Raw genomic sequence first — 15,099 nt, forward strand, 5'->3', positions numbered from 1 at the left:
TATGTGTGTATTTGTGAGTACTTGTGTGCGGAAGTACAAACGTGTGTCTCATGCTCTATCTGTCACACACAGCCGGGAGCGCCAGGAGCAGCACCCATGCCTGGGTCAACCATGATGTTCCCCCAGCAGCCTATGATGAGACCACAGTTTCCTGCAGCGGGGGCATCTGCAGCGCCAGTAAAACACACACACACACACACACACACACACACACACACAAATACACTCAATGCAGAAGAGCACAGAGACAATAGAAACCTGACCCCCTTTTCAAAGCTACTTAATAAAATATGGCCAGATCTTTATTCAAATAATAAAAATTGTTTTAAATATTGTGCCTTAAAATACATACATTTTTTAAAACTATTATTTAATCACAGTCCATGCTGGAAAAAATGTTAACCCTTGTATCCAGGTAGGATCTGTGTAGCTGCTGACCAGACTTTGGTTAATAAGGAGGAAGCTGAAATAATTTATAGGTTTCCAGCATAGGCAGGACATGCCACAATATTTTAATTGAATTTCTGCTGCTTCTGTATTTAGAGGTCACCACAGTTGATCATTCTGAACTGGATGTCCATTCTGATGCAACCCCTACACACACACACACACACATACACACAATTTACCTTGTGTTTCTTCTCTCTTTATAAAGATGTCTTCTGGAATGGCCCAGAGTCCCAGAAAACCTCCCCCTCCCAAGGATCCTCTTGCAGACCTAAACATCAAAGACTTCCTATAAGCCAGCATCAGGATCTATACTTATGTATGTATGTATGTATGTATGTATGTATGTACAGTCAAGCCAGAAAGTCTGCACACCTTTTTCACCTTCTCCAATTTGGAATGGCATTAGCCAGGTGATGAGCGGTGCCTGGTTTCCTCCAGACGTGACGCTTGGTATTCAGGCCAAAAAGTTTAAATTTGGTTTCATCAGACCAGAGGATCTTGTTTCTCATGGTTTGAGAGTCCTCTAGGTGCCTTTTGGTAAACTCCAAGCAGGCTGTCATGTGCCTTTTACTAAGGAGTGGCTACCACAGGTAAGACTGTAGAAACATCTCAAGCAGTATCAGTGAAAACAAAATGCACCTCAGCTCACTTTTGGGTGTCTTATCAAAGAGTGTGCACACTTGTGTACATATGATATTTTACTTTTAGATTTTTAATAAATTTGCACAAATGTCTAAAAACCTGCTTTCACTTTGTCATTGTGGGCTATTTACATTTTCAGCATTTAGCGGACGCCTTTATCCAAAGCGACTTACAGTTTACAGTCTAAGCAATTGAGGGTACCCTAACCACTAGGCTACAACTGCCCTATTCTATTTTGTGTAGAATTTTGTGACAAAAAATTTACTCAGTCTATTATAGAATGAGTCTGTAATGTAGGAAAATTTGGAGAAGGTGAAAGGGGTGTGCAGACTTTCCAGCTTGACTGTATGTATGTGTAGATCTATACACTTAAAACTTTAAAAAGATCACTTGTATTGCATTAGCAATCTGCCTATCAGCAGTAATATTGTTTAAAAAATAATCTAACTTTAAAAATGCACTAAAAATATTTTACCCGTGTGTGTGTGTGCATTATAGCAAGTCAGCGACTATGACCCTCTGGAAATGGATGTGGATATTTCTCTTCTCCGATTGGTAGCCTCAGGGTTGCCGTTCCTCCCTTCTGCTCTCTATTTGTCTAATGTTGTACTAGAATCTGTGAAAGTGATTCTGTATATGTGTGTGTATTGTAATGTTTCCAATCTATATTTAAAAAGACAAACCTACAGATATGTATTGATGGATGCATCATTGTACATCAGCACCAGTGGATGTGTGCTCCTTTTTGTTTTCCTGGCTGCTGTTTTGTGGGAAACCCAAACAGGTGTGTCATGTTTTCTGTGGAAAAACATAATGTTTTGGTGTGGTACATATCACTGGCCGGTCCTGGGCTTACTCTGTGTCATGGAAGTATTAGTTGTCTAGCTCATAGCCATACCACTTATGAAAACACATGAATGAACGTACAGTAACATAAACAGATGTATAGACGCTAGTATTGTATCTGTTTCTGTTATTACTGATAACCTGTTTTCATCACCTTCAAGTGTTGATATGTGATATGCAAAATTCGACCAGGCCTATTGACAAGGAATATGCATTTTGGAGTATTTTATCTTTAGTATTTATTTTGAGGTGAAAATCAGAATCTATTTTAGTTATGTTGGAAGTACTCATTGTATTAAAGAACTGGTACAAATGATTTCTACTTGTAAAAACACCTGTATTTCTGTCACCTGAATGCAGTTTAGCTCTGTATAATGGCTCCTTGTAGTGGTAGTGGTAGTTTACAGTGGCACAACAGCTTATTACTTGTGTCCAGAGTCAGATTTGAAGATATTTGTAACTGCATCAACAATAATTACAAAAACTCCTGCCATTAGGCTGAACAGAATTTACACTGGCTGTTTAATGTTTTGATCGATTGTTTTGATTATAGCAAGAAAAAAATGTAAAATAAAGTGGTTGTTGAGACGTGGAATAATGTTATATGAACTGTGGCTGTGCTGATTAGATTTTTTTTCTTGATGGATCATATTTTTGAATGAAATAAACCCCTCTGTCCCACTTCTCCTCTGCGCATGTGAGTCCTGTTAAATGCAATAAACATTTACCTCGAATAACAGGAGTCACTGAGTGAGTGAGGTCACTAAAATTGGAGACAAAATACATTCAATAGACTTTTTGCCATTTTGAAAAAATTACCTCTCTGGAATGAAGCCAACGTCAGTACTGCCAAGTGTTTCTCAACTGGCGGGTCATAATGGATGGATTGTGGACAAGTATGTTGCATCATATTTTACATTCTAATCTACACTTTTATCATAGAAAAAACACACATTTGTGGTCTGTGGCATAATACAGTTATACGGTGTGAGTCCATGATGCATGACATCTGTGCTTAGATGAATTTTAGAAATGGATGATTGCAGTGAAATTCATTTGTTGTTGTTCACTGGATTTTTAGATTGTCTTGCGATTTTTTTAATGACTGCTGGTTTCTCACTCACTTTTCTAATTACGTAGTGTACTGATCTAGGTAAGACTTGTGGTTCCATGAACACTTGTAATTAATTTCATTTCTGACACTTTAGGAAGCTTTTCTACTACATTTTAGCAACTGTACTGGCGTGGAGAGGTACACAGTGACATCTTGTGACATAGTTAGACACTTACTACCGACCAATATATACACTGATCAGCCATAACATTAAAACCACCTTGTTTCTACACACACTGACCATTTTATCAGCTCCACTTACCATATAGAAGCACTTTGTAGTTCTACAATTACTGACTGTAGCCCATCTGTGTCTTTACATATCTTTTTAGCCTGCTGTCACCCTGTTCTTCAATGGTCAGGACCACCACAGAGCAGGTATTATTTATGTGGGGGATCATTCTCAGCTCTGCAGTAACAATGACATGGTGGTGGTGTGTTAGTGTGTGTTGTGTTGGTATGAGTGAATCAGACACAGCAGTGCTGCTGGAGTTTTTAAATACCGTGTCCACTCACTGTCCACTATTAGACACTCCTACCTAGTTGGTCAACCTTGTAGATGTAAAGTCAGAGACGATCGCTCATCTATTGCTGCTGTTTGAGTTGCTCATTTTCTAGACCTTCATCAGTGGTCACAGGACGATGCCCACAGGGCGCTGTTGGCTGGATATTTTTGGTTGGTGGACTATTCTCAGTCCAGCAGTGACAGTGATTTAAAAACTCCACCAGCATTGCTGTGTCTGATCCACTCATACCAGCACAACACACACTAACACACCATGTCAGAGTCACTGCAGTGCTGAGAATGATCCACCACCTAAATAATACCTGCTATGTGGTGTTGCTGTGGGGGTCCTGACCATTTAGGAAAAGGGTGAAAGCAGGCTAAAAAAATATGTAGAGAAACAGATGGACTACAGTCAGTAATTGTGGAACTACAAAGTGCTCCTATATGGTAAGTGAAGCCGATAATATTTTAAGTGTAGAAACAAGGAGGTGGTTTTAATGTTATGCCTCATCGATGTATATGCTATATGGAACCATGGTCAAAGGCTACTTAATCCACCACTCAACTGGCGTGCAGTTGAAAGCCCCAGTGCTGCTCTCCCAGGAAAAAACTAAAAGAAAACATGAAGCGCAAGAAAAGCCACTCAGAGTCTGTGCATTGGATCAATTGAGCAGGAGATCAGTTGGCTAAACAGAGCCCTGGCCTCAACCCCACTGAACACATTATGAATTGAATTGCCAATCTGTTCCAACAGACACACTCTAAAATCATGTGGAAAGCCTTTACAGGATAGTGGAAGCTGTTAGATAATAATCAGCTCCACTTACCATATAGAAGCACTTTGTAGTTCTACAATTACTGACTGTAGTCCATCTGTTTTGCTGCATATATATATAGAGGCAACAAAAGACATACCATGGTAAAATTATTCAAATGTAAAATTTTAAAATTCCATTAAAACAAGTGGAATTGTTACAGACCAATTTGAAAGGTCTAAAATAAGCAAATCAAATTATTATCAGAGCACTCCACTTTTTTCTTTAAGAGCATTAACTCTTTTATTAATGGAATACAATTCAGACATCTTTACTGTAGTAATCTGGGGTGATGGGATAGCAAACTTATTAAAAAGTCAAATCAATAACAATAAATAAACAATAAATAAATAAATCAATAAATAACACTAGTACTCATCTTGTGATTTTGAGACTATTTTACCCTAGGAATTTAGAATAATAGGATTGCAAACCAACGTAAAGTAAAATGCAAATCAAATTATTATCAAATCACCCCATCAGACTCTTAAAGAATACTTCTACTTACTGACTTTATGAGTCTCAGACATTTATACTGTACATTTCACTTTACGTTAGTTTGCAATCCTATTATTCTAAATTCCTAAGGTAAAATACTCTCAAATCACAAGCTGAGTACTCGTGTTATTTATGATTGTGGGGGGGCATTTGATAAGATTTTGATTTGACTTTTTAATAAGTTTGCTATCCCATCACCCCAGCTGTAAAAAGATGCTTTATTCTCTTCAATGCTTCGCAACTGTATTACCGTAAAACGGGGTGTGGGCGCACAGTAAAACTTGTAGCGCAGACAATCCGTGCGTACGGTTTACTAAACCGAGGGTACGGATTACTAAACCGAGGGTACGGTTTACTAAACCGAGGGTACGGATTTTGTCTTCACATATTTTTTTTCCTTAGTGACCCCTAAGGGGCTCCGTAGGAAACACTGTTTTAAATAACAATATTTACTTATTACAAAGTCTAGTGTGCACTAAAGCAATATCCAGCGATATCCACAAGTTTGTGTTTTAATCGTATAGTCTAGGGCATATTTATTTAAGTATTTAACACATATATACAAAATGTTTCTCAGTACACATATAAACAAAATATGAAAAATGGCAAAAAATTACAATGTAAATACAATATCAAATGTATACACATTTATTGTGATCTATAATACAGTTGCTACATAGTATGATGTAATGATGCATGAAATTTGCAAGTACGTTTAATTTAACATTTAATAAAAAAAAGAGTACTGTGTCAAACAAAATTTCACAATTAACAGTTACATTGCCTTGTTGTTTCACATAAAATAGATTACCCGCCTAAATTGTAGCACAGTGATTACAGAACATGTAAAAAGCAGTATTTAAGCATATAGTGTTGTGAAATTGGGATTAAGGAAGGATGGCACAGCGTGTCAAAATTATGTTATGGTAGTTTGTTTGGCAAAAGGACACTCATCAAAAAGTGGCTAAATTTGCAGATGTGCTTAAGCATACAGGATTGCACTCATAGAGCAGTAAACCAGTCCTCAGTTAACAAAGGCATAGTAGAACAGAGCACTGATCGCCAAAAGTGCTACAGAGAGCATCATATTTCTTCTGTTCTCCCCTCTGAGAATCCCAAGCTCCTTATCTGAAGGACACATTTTTATTATTTATAAGCGTATATGTTCCACACAAAAATGACATGTGACTAGTTTTGTTTTAGTAATATTATTTACCAAATTTTTGTATCCTCTCATTCAAGATTGCCATTTCATCCTCCAAGGCTTTCCTGTTAACAAATGACTATTATTACATAATTATAAAGGTTTATAGATCATTTATTAGTTTAAGCATGTATTCTTACCTTTCCTCATCTAAGAGTTGCTCTCGACGATGTCTGAATTCTGCTATCTCCAGCCTGTCCTGAATATGCGTTCGCTGCTCTTCTATCCGATCAATCTATAAAACAAATTTCAGTTCATAAGTTTCAAAGATTTCTTCCATTGCTCTTTACTGAGATCAAATAATTCTTACTGTACAAAAAACCTGAACAAAAATAAAAACCTTAACATACATTAATGCTCTTTAACTTTTTGTGTTTTTTAGTAAATAATACAAAATGTGCCAAATATGACTTATATGTGTATCTGTGTATGTATGTATGTCTATATATAAACACATACATGTATAACATACACTGATCAGCCATAATATTAAAACCACCTGCTTGTTTCTACACTCTACACTGTCCATTTTATCAGCTTCACTTACCATATAGGAGCACTTTGTAGGACCCCCACAGAGCAGGTATTATTTACTTGGTGGATCATTCTAAGCACTGCAGTGACACTGACATGGTGGTGGTGTGTTAGTGTGTGTTGTGCTGGTATGAGTGGATCAGACACAGCAGCGTGTCCACTCACTGTCCACTCTATTAGACACTCCTACCTAGTTGGTCCACCTTGTAGATGTAAAGTCAGACACGATCGCTCATCTATTGCTGCTGTTTGAGTTGGTCATCTTCTAGACCTTCATCAGTGGTCACAGGACGCTGCCCACAAGGCACTGTTGGCTGGATGTTTTTGGTTGGTGGACTATTCTCAGTCCAGCAGTGACAGTGAGGTGTTTAAAAACTCCATCAACATTGCTGTGTCTGATCCACTCATACCAGCACAACACACACTAACACACCACCACCATGTCAGTGTCACTGCAGTGCTGAGAATGATCCACCACCCAAATAATACCTGCTCTGTGGGGGTCCTGATCATTAAAGAACAGCATAAAAGGGGGCTAACAAAGCATGCAGAGAAACAGATGGACTACAGTCAGTAATTGTAGAACTACAAAGTGCTTCTCTATGGTAAGTAGAGCTGATAAAATGGACAGTGTGTAGAAACAAGGAGGTGGTTATAATGTTATGGCTGATCGGTCTATGTATGAATAGTAGTAGTAGTAGTAGTAGTAGTAATAGTGTATGATGCATATGAGACTCACCTCAGTCGCAACACTTATATTTTCCCTTTTAATGTTTTTTGGTTTGGTCATGATGGTAACAATGGTTTATATACTGGATTACAATCACACACTTTAAGCTGACGTACGAGACACGTCTTCTTCTGTTCCCGGACTGATTGGTAGGTTGCCAACTACAGCAGGAGAACATTGCCACCTACTGTAAAGTACACAAACAGTTTAGACCAGAGCTATGTTTCGACATATTGGTAAAGCTGGGTTTGCTTCCCAGGAAAAAATGTACTGTGAAGTTTTACAGTAAAACTGTTAAGTTTACAGTTCACCCATAAAAGTTCACAGTTCTACTGTCATTTTTACAGTTTGACCATGAGTACAACTGTGAACTCTCATGTCACTATGAAGTTCATTCTAACCTTTTCAGTGTTTAATAATATTGACTGTGAAGTTTACAGTAAAACTGTTAAGTTTACAGTTGAACCATAATAGTTCACAGTTCTACTGTCATTTTTACAGTTTGACCATAAGTACAACTGTGAACTCTCATGTTACCATGAAGTTCATGGCCACCTCCTCTGGTGTTTAATATTGTTGACTGTGAAGTTTACAGTTCAACTGTAAACATGATATTGTTGAATTGTTAAATTCAGTCAACTTACAGTTTAAAGTTCAACTAGGAATAGTTCATAGTCACCTCTTCTAATGTTTGATGTTTACAGTAATTTACAGTTTAACTATGGCCATATAGGTAAACGACAAGATACAAATATCAAGACAATAATAATGTATATAATATTTATGTATTATTTAAAGTAGGTATGTGAATGAAGGGTGTAAATGTATGTGTGTGGGGGTAAATTAATTACATGACATGAAAAACATGTCAAAAAGACATTATTTACAGTGTATCACAAAAGTGAGTACACCCCTCACATTTCTGCAGATATTTAAGTATATCTTTTCATGGGACAACACTGACAAAATGACACTTTGACACAATGAAAAGTAGTCTGTGTGCAGCTTATATAACAGTGTAAATTTATTCTTCCCTCAAAATAACTCAATATACAGCCATTAATGTCTAAACCACCGGCAACAAAAGTGAGTACACCCCTTAGTGAAAGTTCCTGAAGTGTCAATATTTTGTGTGGCCACCATTATTTCCCAGAACTGCCTTAACTCTCCTGGGCATGGAGTTTACCAGAGCTTCACAGGTTGCCACTGGAATGCTTTTCCACTCCTCCATGACGACATCACGGAGCTGGTGGATATTCGAGACTTTGCGCTCCTCCACCTTCCGCTTGAGGATGCCCCAAAGATGTTCTATTGGGTTTAGGTCTGGAGACATGCTTGGCCAGTCCATCACCTTTACCCTCAGCCTCTTCAATAAAGCAGTGGTCGTCTTAGAGGTGTGTTTGGGGTCATTATCATGCTAGAACACTGCCCTGCGACCCAGTTTCCGGAGGGAGGGGATCATGCTCTGCTTCAGTATTTCACAGTACATATTGGAGTTCATGTGTCCCTCAATGAAATGTAACTCCCCAACACCTGCTGCACTCATGCAGCCCCAGACCATGGCATTCCCACCACCATGCTTGACTGTAGGCATGACACACTTATCTTTGTACTCCTCACCTGATTGCCGCCACACATGCTTGAGACCATCTGAACCAAACAAATTAATCTTGGTCTCATCAGACCATAGGACATGGTTCCAGTAATCCATGTCCTTTGTTGACATGTCTTCAGCAAACTGTTTGCGGGCTTTCTTGTGTAGAGACTTCAGAAAAGGCTTCCTTCTGGGGTGACAGCCATGCAGACCAATTTGATGTAGTGTGCGGCGTATGGTCTGAGCACTGACAGGCTGACCCCCCACCTTTTCAATCTCTGCAGCAATGCTGACAGCACTCCTGCGTCTATCTTTCAAAGACAGCAGTTGGATGTGACGCTGAGCACGTGCACTCAGCTTCTTTGGACGACCAACGCGAGGTCTGTTCTGAGTGGACCCTGCTCTTTTAAAATGCTGGATGATCTTGGCCACTGTGCTGCAGCTCAGTTTCAGGGTGTTGGCAATCTTCTTGTAGCCTTGGCCATCTTCATGTAGTGCAACAATTCGTCTTTTAAGATCCTCAGAGAGTTCTTTGCCATGAGGTGCCATGTTGGAACTTTCAGTGACCAGTATGAGAGCTGTACTACTAAATTGAACACACCTGCTCCCTATGCACACCTGAGACCTAGTAACACTAACGAGTCACATGACATTTTGGAGGGAAAATGACAAGCAGTGCTCAATTTGGACATTTAGGGGTGTAGTCTCTTAGGGGTGTACTCACTTTTGTTGCCGGTGGTTTAGACATTAATGGCTGTATATTGAGTTATTTTGAGGGAAGAATACATTTACACTGTTATATAAGCTGCACACAGACTACTTTTCATTTTGTCAAAGTGTCATTTTGTCAGTGTTGTCCCATGAAAAGATATACTTAAATATCTGCAGAAATGTGAGGGGTGTACTCACTTTTGTGATACACTGTACATCTAAAAAAAAATAGATGATTAACAATATTCCAATAAAAAAAGAATACAGCACAGATTTACATATTTATAATATTACAAAAATACAAATAACCTCATGCAGACAGGACAAATATTACATTACATCAATATTACATCAGACAGATGACTTTATAGCGCCTTTTATTATGCCTGTTCTGCGCAAACCTCTCTTCTACAGACATCATGTCAGACATCATGTCAGTCTGGACAGCTGGGCATGCGCACATGCGCACTTGATTTGAGACCGTTATTTCAACCAAGCGTCTCGAGCTTCGCGTCAGGTGAACCGCGCGAAATACAAATTTTGTTTCAGTTTCAGTGATTTAATTCTCAAAAACGAGTCTGTTAAAGTCCGCGCTGTGTATCTGCTTAAAGATAAAGTTCCTGCCACATGTGTTATTGAGTCAGAACTTATTAAAGGACAAGAATCTGACGACGGAAAATCTCATCAACGGCTAAACTGTTACCTGGAAAGTGAGAAATGGATAAAAAGACGTTGGTGAAGCGGCGCCCTGCTAAACCCTGAAGTTCGATGGTAAGTCATTAACTTAAACAGTTTATAATAATACACAATAATATATTTACTATGCCTAAAATGTTATTAAAAATAAATGGCCATTTTAGAAAGCCGAAAATAACACAGGTCTCAGGATTCTATGTCTTCAAATGAGTTACTTGGGACGTTAGCTAAACCATTAGCATAAACAGTCTGTTATCTGACGGTAATTGATTGTGCTCTTTTTAAATGCGTAGTAATACTTGCAACGCGTTAAGACTGGTACAATTACTTAGTTTATAGTGTTGTTACAGTGCTAAACTGCACTATAATAAACCTATCACTTTTTATAATTCTAAGTGTACAGATAATATAAATGCTTTTAATATTTCCTACAAGACAATTCACCTTTTATGTCTTATTTATACACGTCTTAATTAAATGTGGACGTTAACCTGCAAGTTGCTCCTAAAATAGTGGAGGTCCAGCATTTTCTTTGGAATGATGGGTGATATGTGTGCTTTAAATTATTGCTGTGAAACTGGGGCAGTTGATCAAAGTTTATATGATTTATTCAGGAAATGTCTATTAACACACATTTCAGGTTTTCCCTACTCTTTCCCTACTCCCTATAAAACTTGGGCACCACCTAAGCCCAAGCCCAGTGACCACACCACGTAAGCCTGCCAACAACCCAGGGAAAACCCTGCGTTTGTGCCACTGTGTTTAAGCTATTGTAGCATTCTGTTAACTACAGATTTTAAATATGAAATTAAAAACAGTATTTTTATTCCAGGAAAATGACCACGTCAAGGAGGGCTGCTGAGGTTGAGAGAGTCTCAGTGTCCGACAGAGAAGACCCGGGTATTGTAGATAACAGTATCTGCCTACATTTACATCAGCACATAAGGATGGGTTTTTCATATTCTTGTTCATGATAGTAGCAGCAAGTTTCAGTACATTGCTTTACAACCACATCCACAGAATGTTACTGTTTTTGAAGATAACTCAGATAACTACATATTCTAAATCATTTCATTCTAGGACTATGATGTAAAAGAGAAAATTACAAGGAGGCCTGGATCTCGGAAACTTAAAGTAGGTGCTAATTGATTTTTTAAAAACAGATTGTGTTTAAAATAAATTTGTGTTAAAATATGTAAAACAACTCACTTCTTTACAGTTTTGGTGCTGACAATGTCTTTTCATCCATCCATTCATCCACCTTTGTGCCCGCCTGCATATCTATATACAGTGTATCACAAAAGTGAGTACACCCCTCACATTTCTGCAGATATTTAAGTATATCTTTTCATGGGACAACACTGACAAAATGACACTTTGACACAATGAAAAGTAGTCTGTGTGCAGCTTATATAACAGTGTAAATTTATTCTTCCCTCAAAATAACTCAATATACAGCCATTAATGTCTAAACCACCGGCAACAAAAGTGAGTACACCCCTTAGTGAAAGTTCCTGAAGTGTCAATATTTTGTGTGGCCACCATTATTTCCCAGAACTGCCTTAACTCTCCTGGGCATGGAGTTTACCAGAGCTTCACAGGTTGCCACTGGAATGCTTTTCCACTCCTCCATGACGACATCACAGAGCTGGCGGATATTCGAGACTTTGCGCTCCTCCACCTTCCGCTTGAGGATGCCCCAAAGATGTTCTATTGGGTTTAGGTCTGGAGACATGCTTGGCCAGTCCATCACCTTTACCCTCAGCCTCTTCAATAAAGCAGTGGTCGTCTTAGAGGTGTGTTTGGGGTCATTATCATGCTGGAACACTGCCCTGCGACCCAGTTTCCGGAGGGAGGGGATCATGCTCTGCTTCAGTATTTGACAGTACATATTGGAGTTCATGTGTCCCTCAATGAAATGTAACTCCCCAACACCTGCTGCACTCATGCAGCCCCAGACCATGGCATTCCCACCACCATGCTTGACTGTAGGCATGACACACTTATCTTTGTACTCCTCACCTGATTGCCGCCACACATGCTTGAGACCATCTGAACCAAACAAATTAATCTTGGTCTCATCAGACCGTAGGACATGGTTCCAGTAATCCATGTCCTTTGTTGACATGTCTTCAGCAAACTGTTTGCGGGCTTTCTTGTGTAGAGACTTCAGAAGAGGCTTCCTTCTGGGGTGACAGCCATGCAGACCAATTTGATGTAGTGTGTGGCTTATGGTCTGAGCACTGACAGGCTGACCCCCCACCTTTTCAATCTCTGCAGCAATGCTGACAGCACTCCTGCGCCTATCTTTCAAAGACAGCAGTTGGATGTGACGCTGAGCACGTGCACTCAGCTTCTTTGGACGACCAACGCGAGGTCTGTTCTGAGTGGACCCTGCTCTTTTAAAACGCTGGATGATCTTGGCCACTGTGCTGCAGCTCAGTTTCAGGGTGTTGGCAATCTTCTTGTAGCTTTGGCCATCTTCATGTAGCGAAACAATTCGTCTTTTAAGATCCTCAGAGAGTTCTTTGCCATGAGGTGCCATGTTGGAACTTTCAGTGACCAGTATGAGAGAGTGTGAGAGCTGTACTACTAAATTGAACACACCTGCTCCCTATGCACACCTGAGACCTAGTAACACTAACAAATCACATGACATTTTGGAGGGAAAATGACAAGCAGTGCTCAATTTGGACATTTAGGGGTGTAGTCTCTTAGGGGCGTACTCACTTTTGTTGCCGGTGGTTTAGACATTAATGGCTGTATATTGAGTTATTTTGAGGGAAGAATAAATTTACACTGTTATATAAGCTGCACACAGACTACTTTTCATTGTGTCAAAGTGTCATTTTGTCAGTGTTGTCCCATGAAAAGATATACTTAAATATCTGCAGAAATGTGAGGGGTGTACTCACTTTTGTGATACACTGTATGCTTAAAGCCCTGACTGTTTTCAACTTCTGTTGGGTGTGTTACTAAATGCTAAACTGTGTACTGATTGCATAGCTGCTGATATTAATTGTTTGATTCTTTTTCTAGTAACTAGTGAATCAGACGGGCCATGCCAATCCATCTTAAGGCAGTCTGAGCTATTAAAATAATGAAATTAAAAAGTGAATCAGACGGGCCATGCCAATCCATCTTAAGGCAGTCTGAGCTATTAAAATAATGAAATTAAAAAGAGAGAAGATCTGTCTGCGTCAGTGCTTTAGTGCAGATGAAGGTAAGTCATGTTTTTCAGCAATAAATATTTTTTGCACCATAACAATTAATGGTAATTAATGATACGCTTACCAAATATATGCCTTATGATACATCAGATGTAAGACATTGCTGATGAAATATATTAGGGCCCCTGTAGCTTAGAGGTGATGGCGGCAAATGTTTGATTATTTTTATTTATTTATTTATTTATTTTATTTTTTTTGCATTTTTAAAGGTGGCCGAACAGATTTTCCCCATGAAGGAGGTCCAGAAAGTGTACTTCACCAGCAAATTCAACAATGTGGACAAGCTAGGAAAACAAGAGGTGTAATTCATGTCACAATTCACACCCCCACACACACTCAGACATAGGACACATCCAAGCACCCAATACTGCCATAATTAAATGCATAAGGAATGCTTATGAATTAGATTTTTCATTATGTATGTATAGAGTTTATATATACTGTAGATTTATACCACAATACATTATTCAGTTATATAATTGTATATATTACTGTATAATAAAATTATATTATTGTATAATTACCATCGTAAAATAAATTATTAAGTGTAATATAATTATGTTATTATATAACAAATACAATCTATTACCATTATTTTTTATATTACTATTATTTTAATGCATTTAACATTACATTATAGAATGCCAAGTTGGTACATGTGTTATCAGTTTACCATTTAGAAGGAATTCTTACCAGTTGTTTTTGTGCGTGTTTGAAATTATACCGTTGCTGAATAAATGGAGTTGTGAGATCTATACATTGTATTGTATTGTATTGTATAATTAATGTCAAAGTACAGTAATTACAAAGTAAACTGTGAAGTCCAGGGTAAAACTGTTTACCAAGTTTACAGTGGAACTTTTAAACATCACAGTAAAATAATTAATCAGGTTTACAGTTTTACTTTGAAATTGTTTATAGTAGAACTGTGAAATAATTCAGTGTTTTACTGTGAAAGTTGATAGTGGAACTGTCAACTAGATTACTATGAAAGTTCACAGTAGAACCATGAAGTGGCCAAATTACCATCAATTCATAGTAGAACTGTAAAATAATTCAGTTTTACTGTGAACTTTTTTTTATAGTAAAACTGTGAAATAATTCATGGTTTTACTGTGAAAGTTGATAGTGGAACTGTCAACTAGATTACTATAAAATTTCACAGTAGAACCATGAAGTGGCCAAATTACCATCAATTCATAGTAGAACTGTAAAATAATTCAGTTTTACTGTGAACTTTTTTTTATAGTAAAACTGTGAAATAATTCATGGTTTTACTGTGAAAGTTGATAGTGGAACTGTCAACTAGATTACTATAAAATTTCACAGTAGAACCATGAAGTGGCCAAATTACCATCAATTCATAGTAGAACTGTAAAATAATTCAGTTTTACTGTGAACTTTTTTTTATAGTAAAACTGTGAAATAATTCATGGTTTTACTGTGAAAGTTGATAGTGGAACTGTCAACTAGATTACTATAAAATTTCACAGTAGAACCATGAAGTGGCCAAATTACCATCAAAAT

General features: G+C 38.0%; 2 protein-coding genes and 1 long non-coding RNA gene across 3 annotated transcripts in view; 2 read left to right on the forward strand and 1 right to left on the reverse strand.

Annotated features, from left to right (window-relative positions):
• The window catches only part of snap91b (synaptosome associated protein 91b), a 43,374-nt gene extending 40,694 nt beyond the window's left edge, over positions 1 to 2,680 (forward strand). Inside the window, exons 23-25 of the mRNA XM_062994701.1 lie at positions 73 to 177; positions 656 to 766; positions 1,591 to 2,680. Of these exons, the coding sequence (XP_062850771.1) occupies positions 73 to 177; positions 656 to 742 (192 nt within the window). The 3' untranslated portion in view covers positions 743 to 766; positions 1,591 to 2,680. The remainder of the gene's footprint in view (positions 1 to 72; positions 178 to 655; positions 767 to 1,590) is intronic.
• A 2,771-nt stretch (positions 2,681 to 5,451) lies between these two features.
• On the reverse strand, positions 5,452 to 7,475 carry ccdc167 (coiled-coil domain containing 167). The gene is made up of 4 exons (XM_063004841.1): positions 7,351 to 7,475; positions 6,218 to 6,312; positions 6,090 to 6,142; positions 5,452 to 6,001 (listed from the first exon to the last, which is right to left on the reverse strand). Exons 1-4 carry the CDS (start codon positions 7,399 to 7,401, stop codon positions 5,898 to 5,900), a joined length of 303 nt encoding a protein of 100 aa, XP_062860911.1. The 5' UTR covers positions 7,402 to 7,475; the 3' UTR covers positions 5,452 to 5,897.
• A 2,692-nt stretch (positions 7,476 to 10,167) lies between these two features.
• On the forward strand, positions 10,168 to 14,316 carry LOC134323428 (uncharacterized). The gene is made up of 5 exons (XR_010014051.1): positions 10,168 to 10,417; positions 11,175 to 11,242; positions 11,423 to 11,476; positions 13,382 to 13,565; positions 13,782 to 14,316. It is a non-coding gene; the product is annotated as an uncharacterized LOC134323428 (long non-coding RNA).
• Positions 14,317 to 15,099: the final 783 nt, after the last annotated feature.

This window comes from Trichomycterus rosablanca, chromosome 1 (genome assembly GCF_030014385.1).
Source record: "Trichomycterus rosablanca isolate fTriRos1 chromosome 1, fTriRos1.hap1, whole genome shotgun sequence".
In the NCBI taxonomy this organism is placed as follows: domain Eukaryota; kingdom Metazoa; phylum Chordata; class Actinopteri; order Siluriformes; family Trichomycteridae; genus Trichomycterus; species Trichomycterus rosablanca.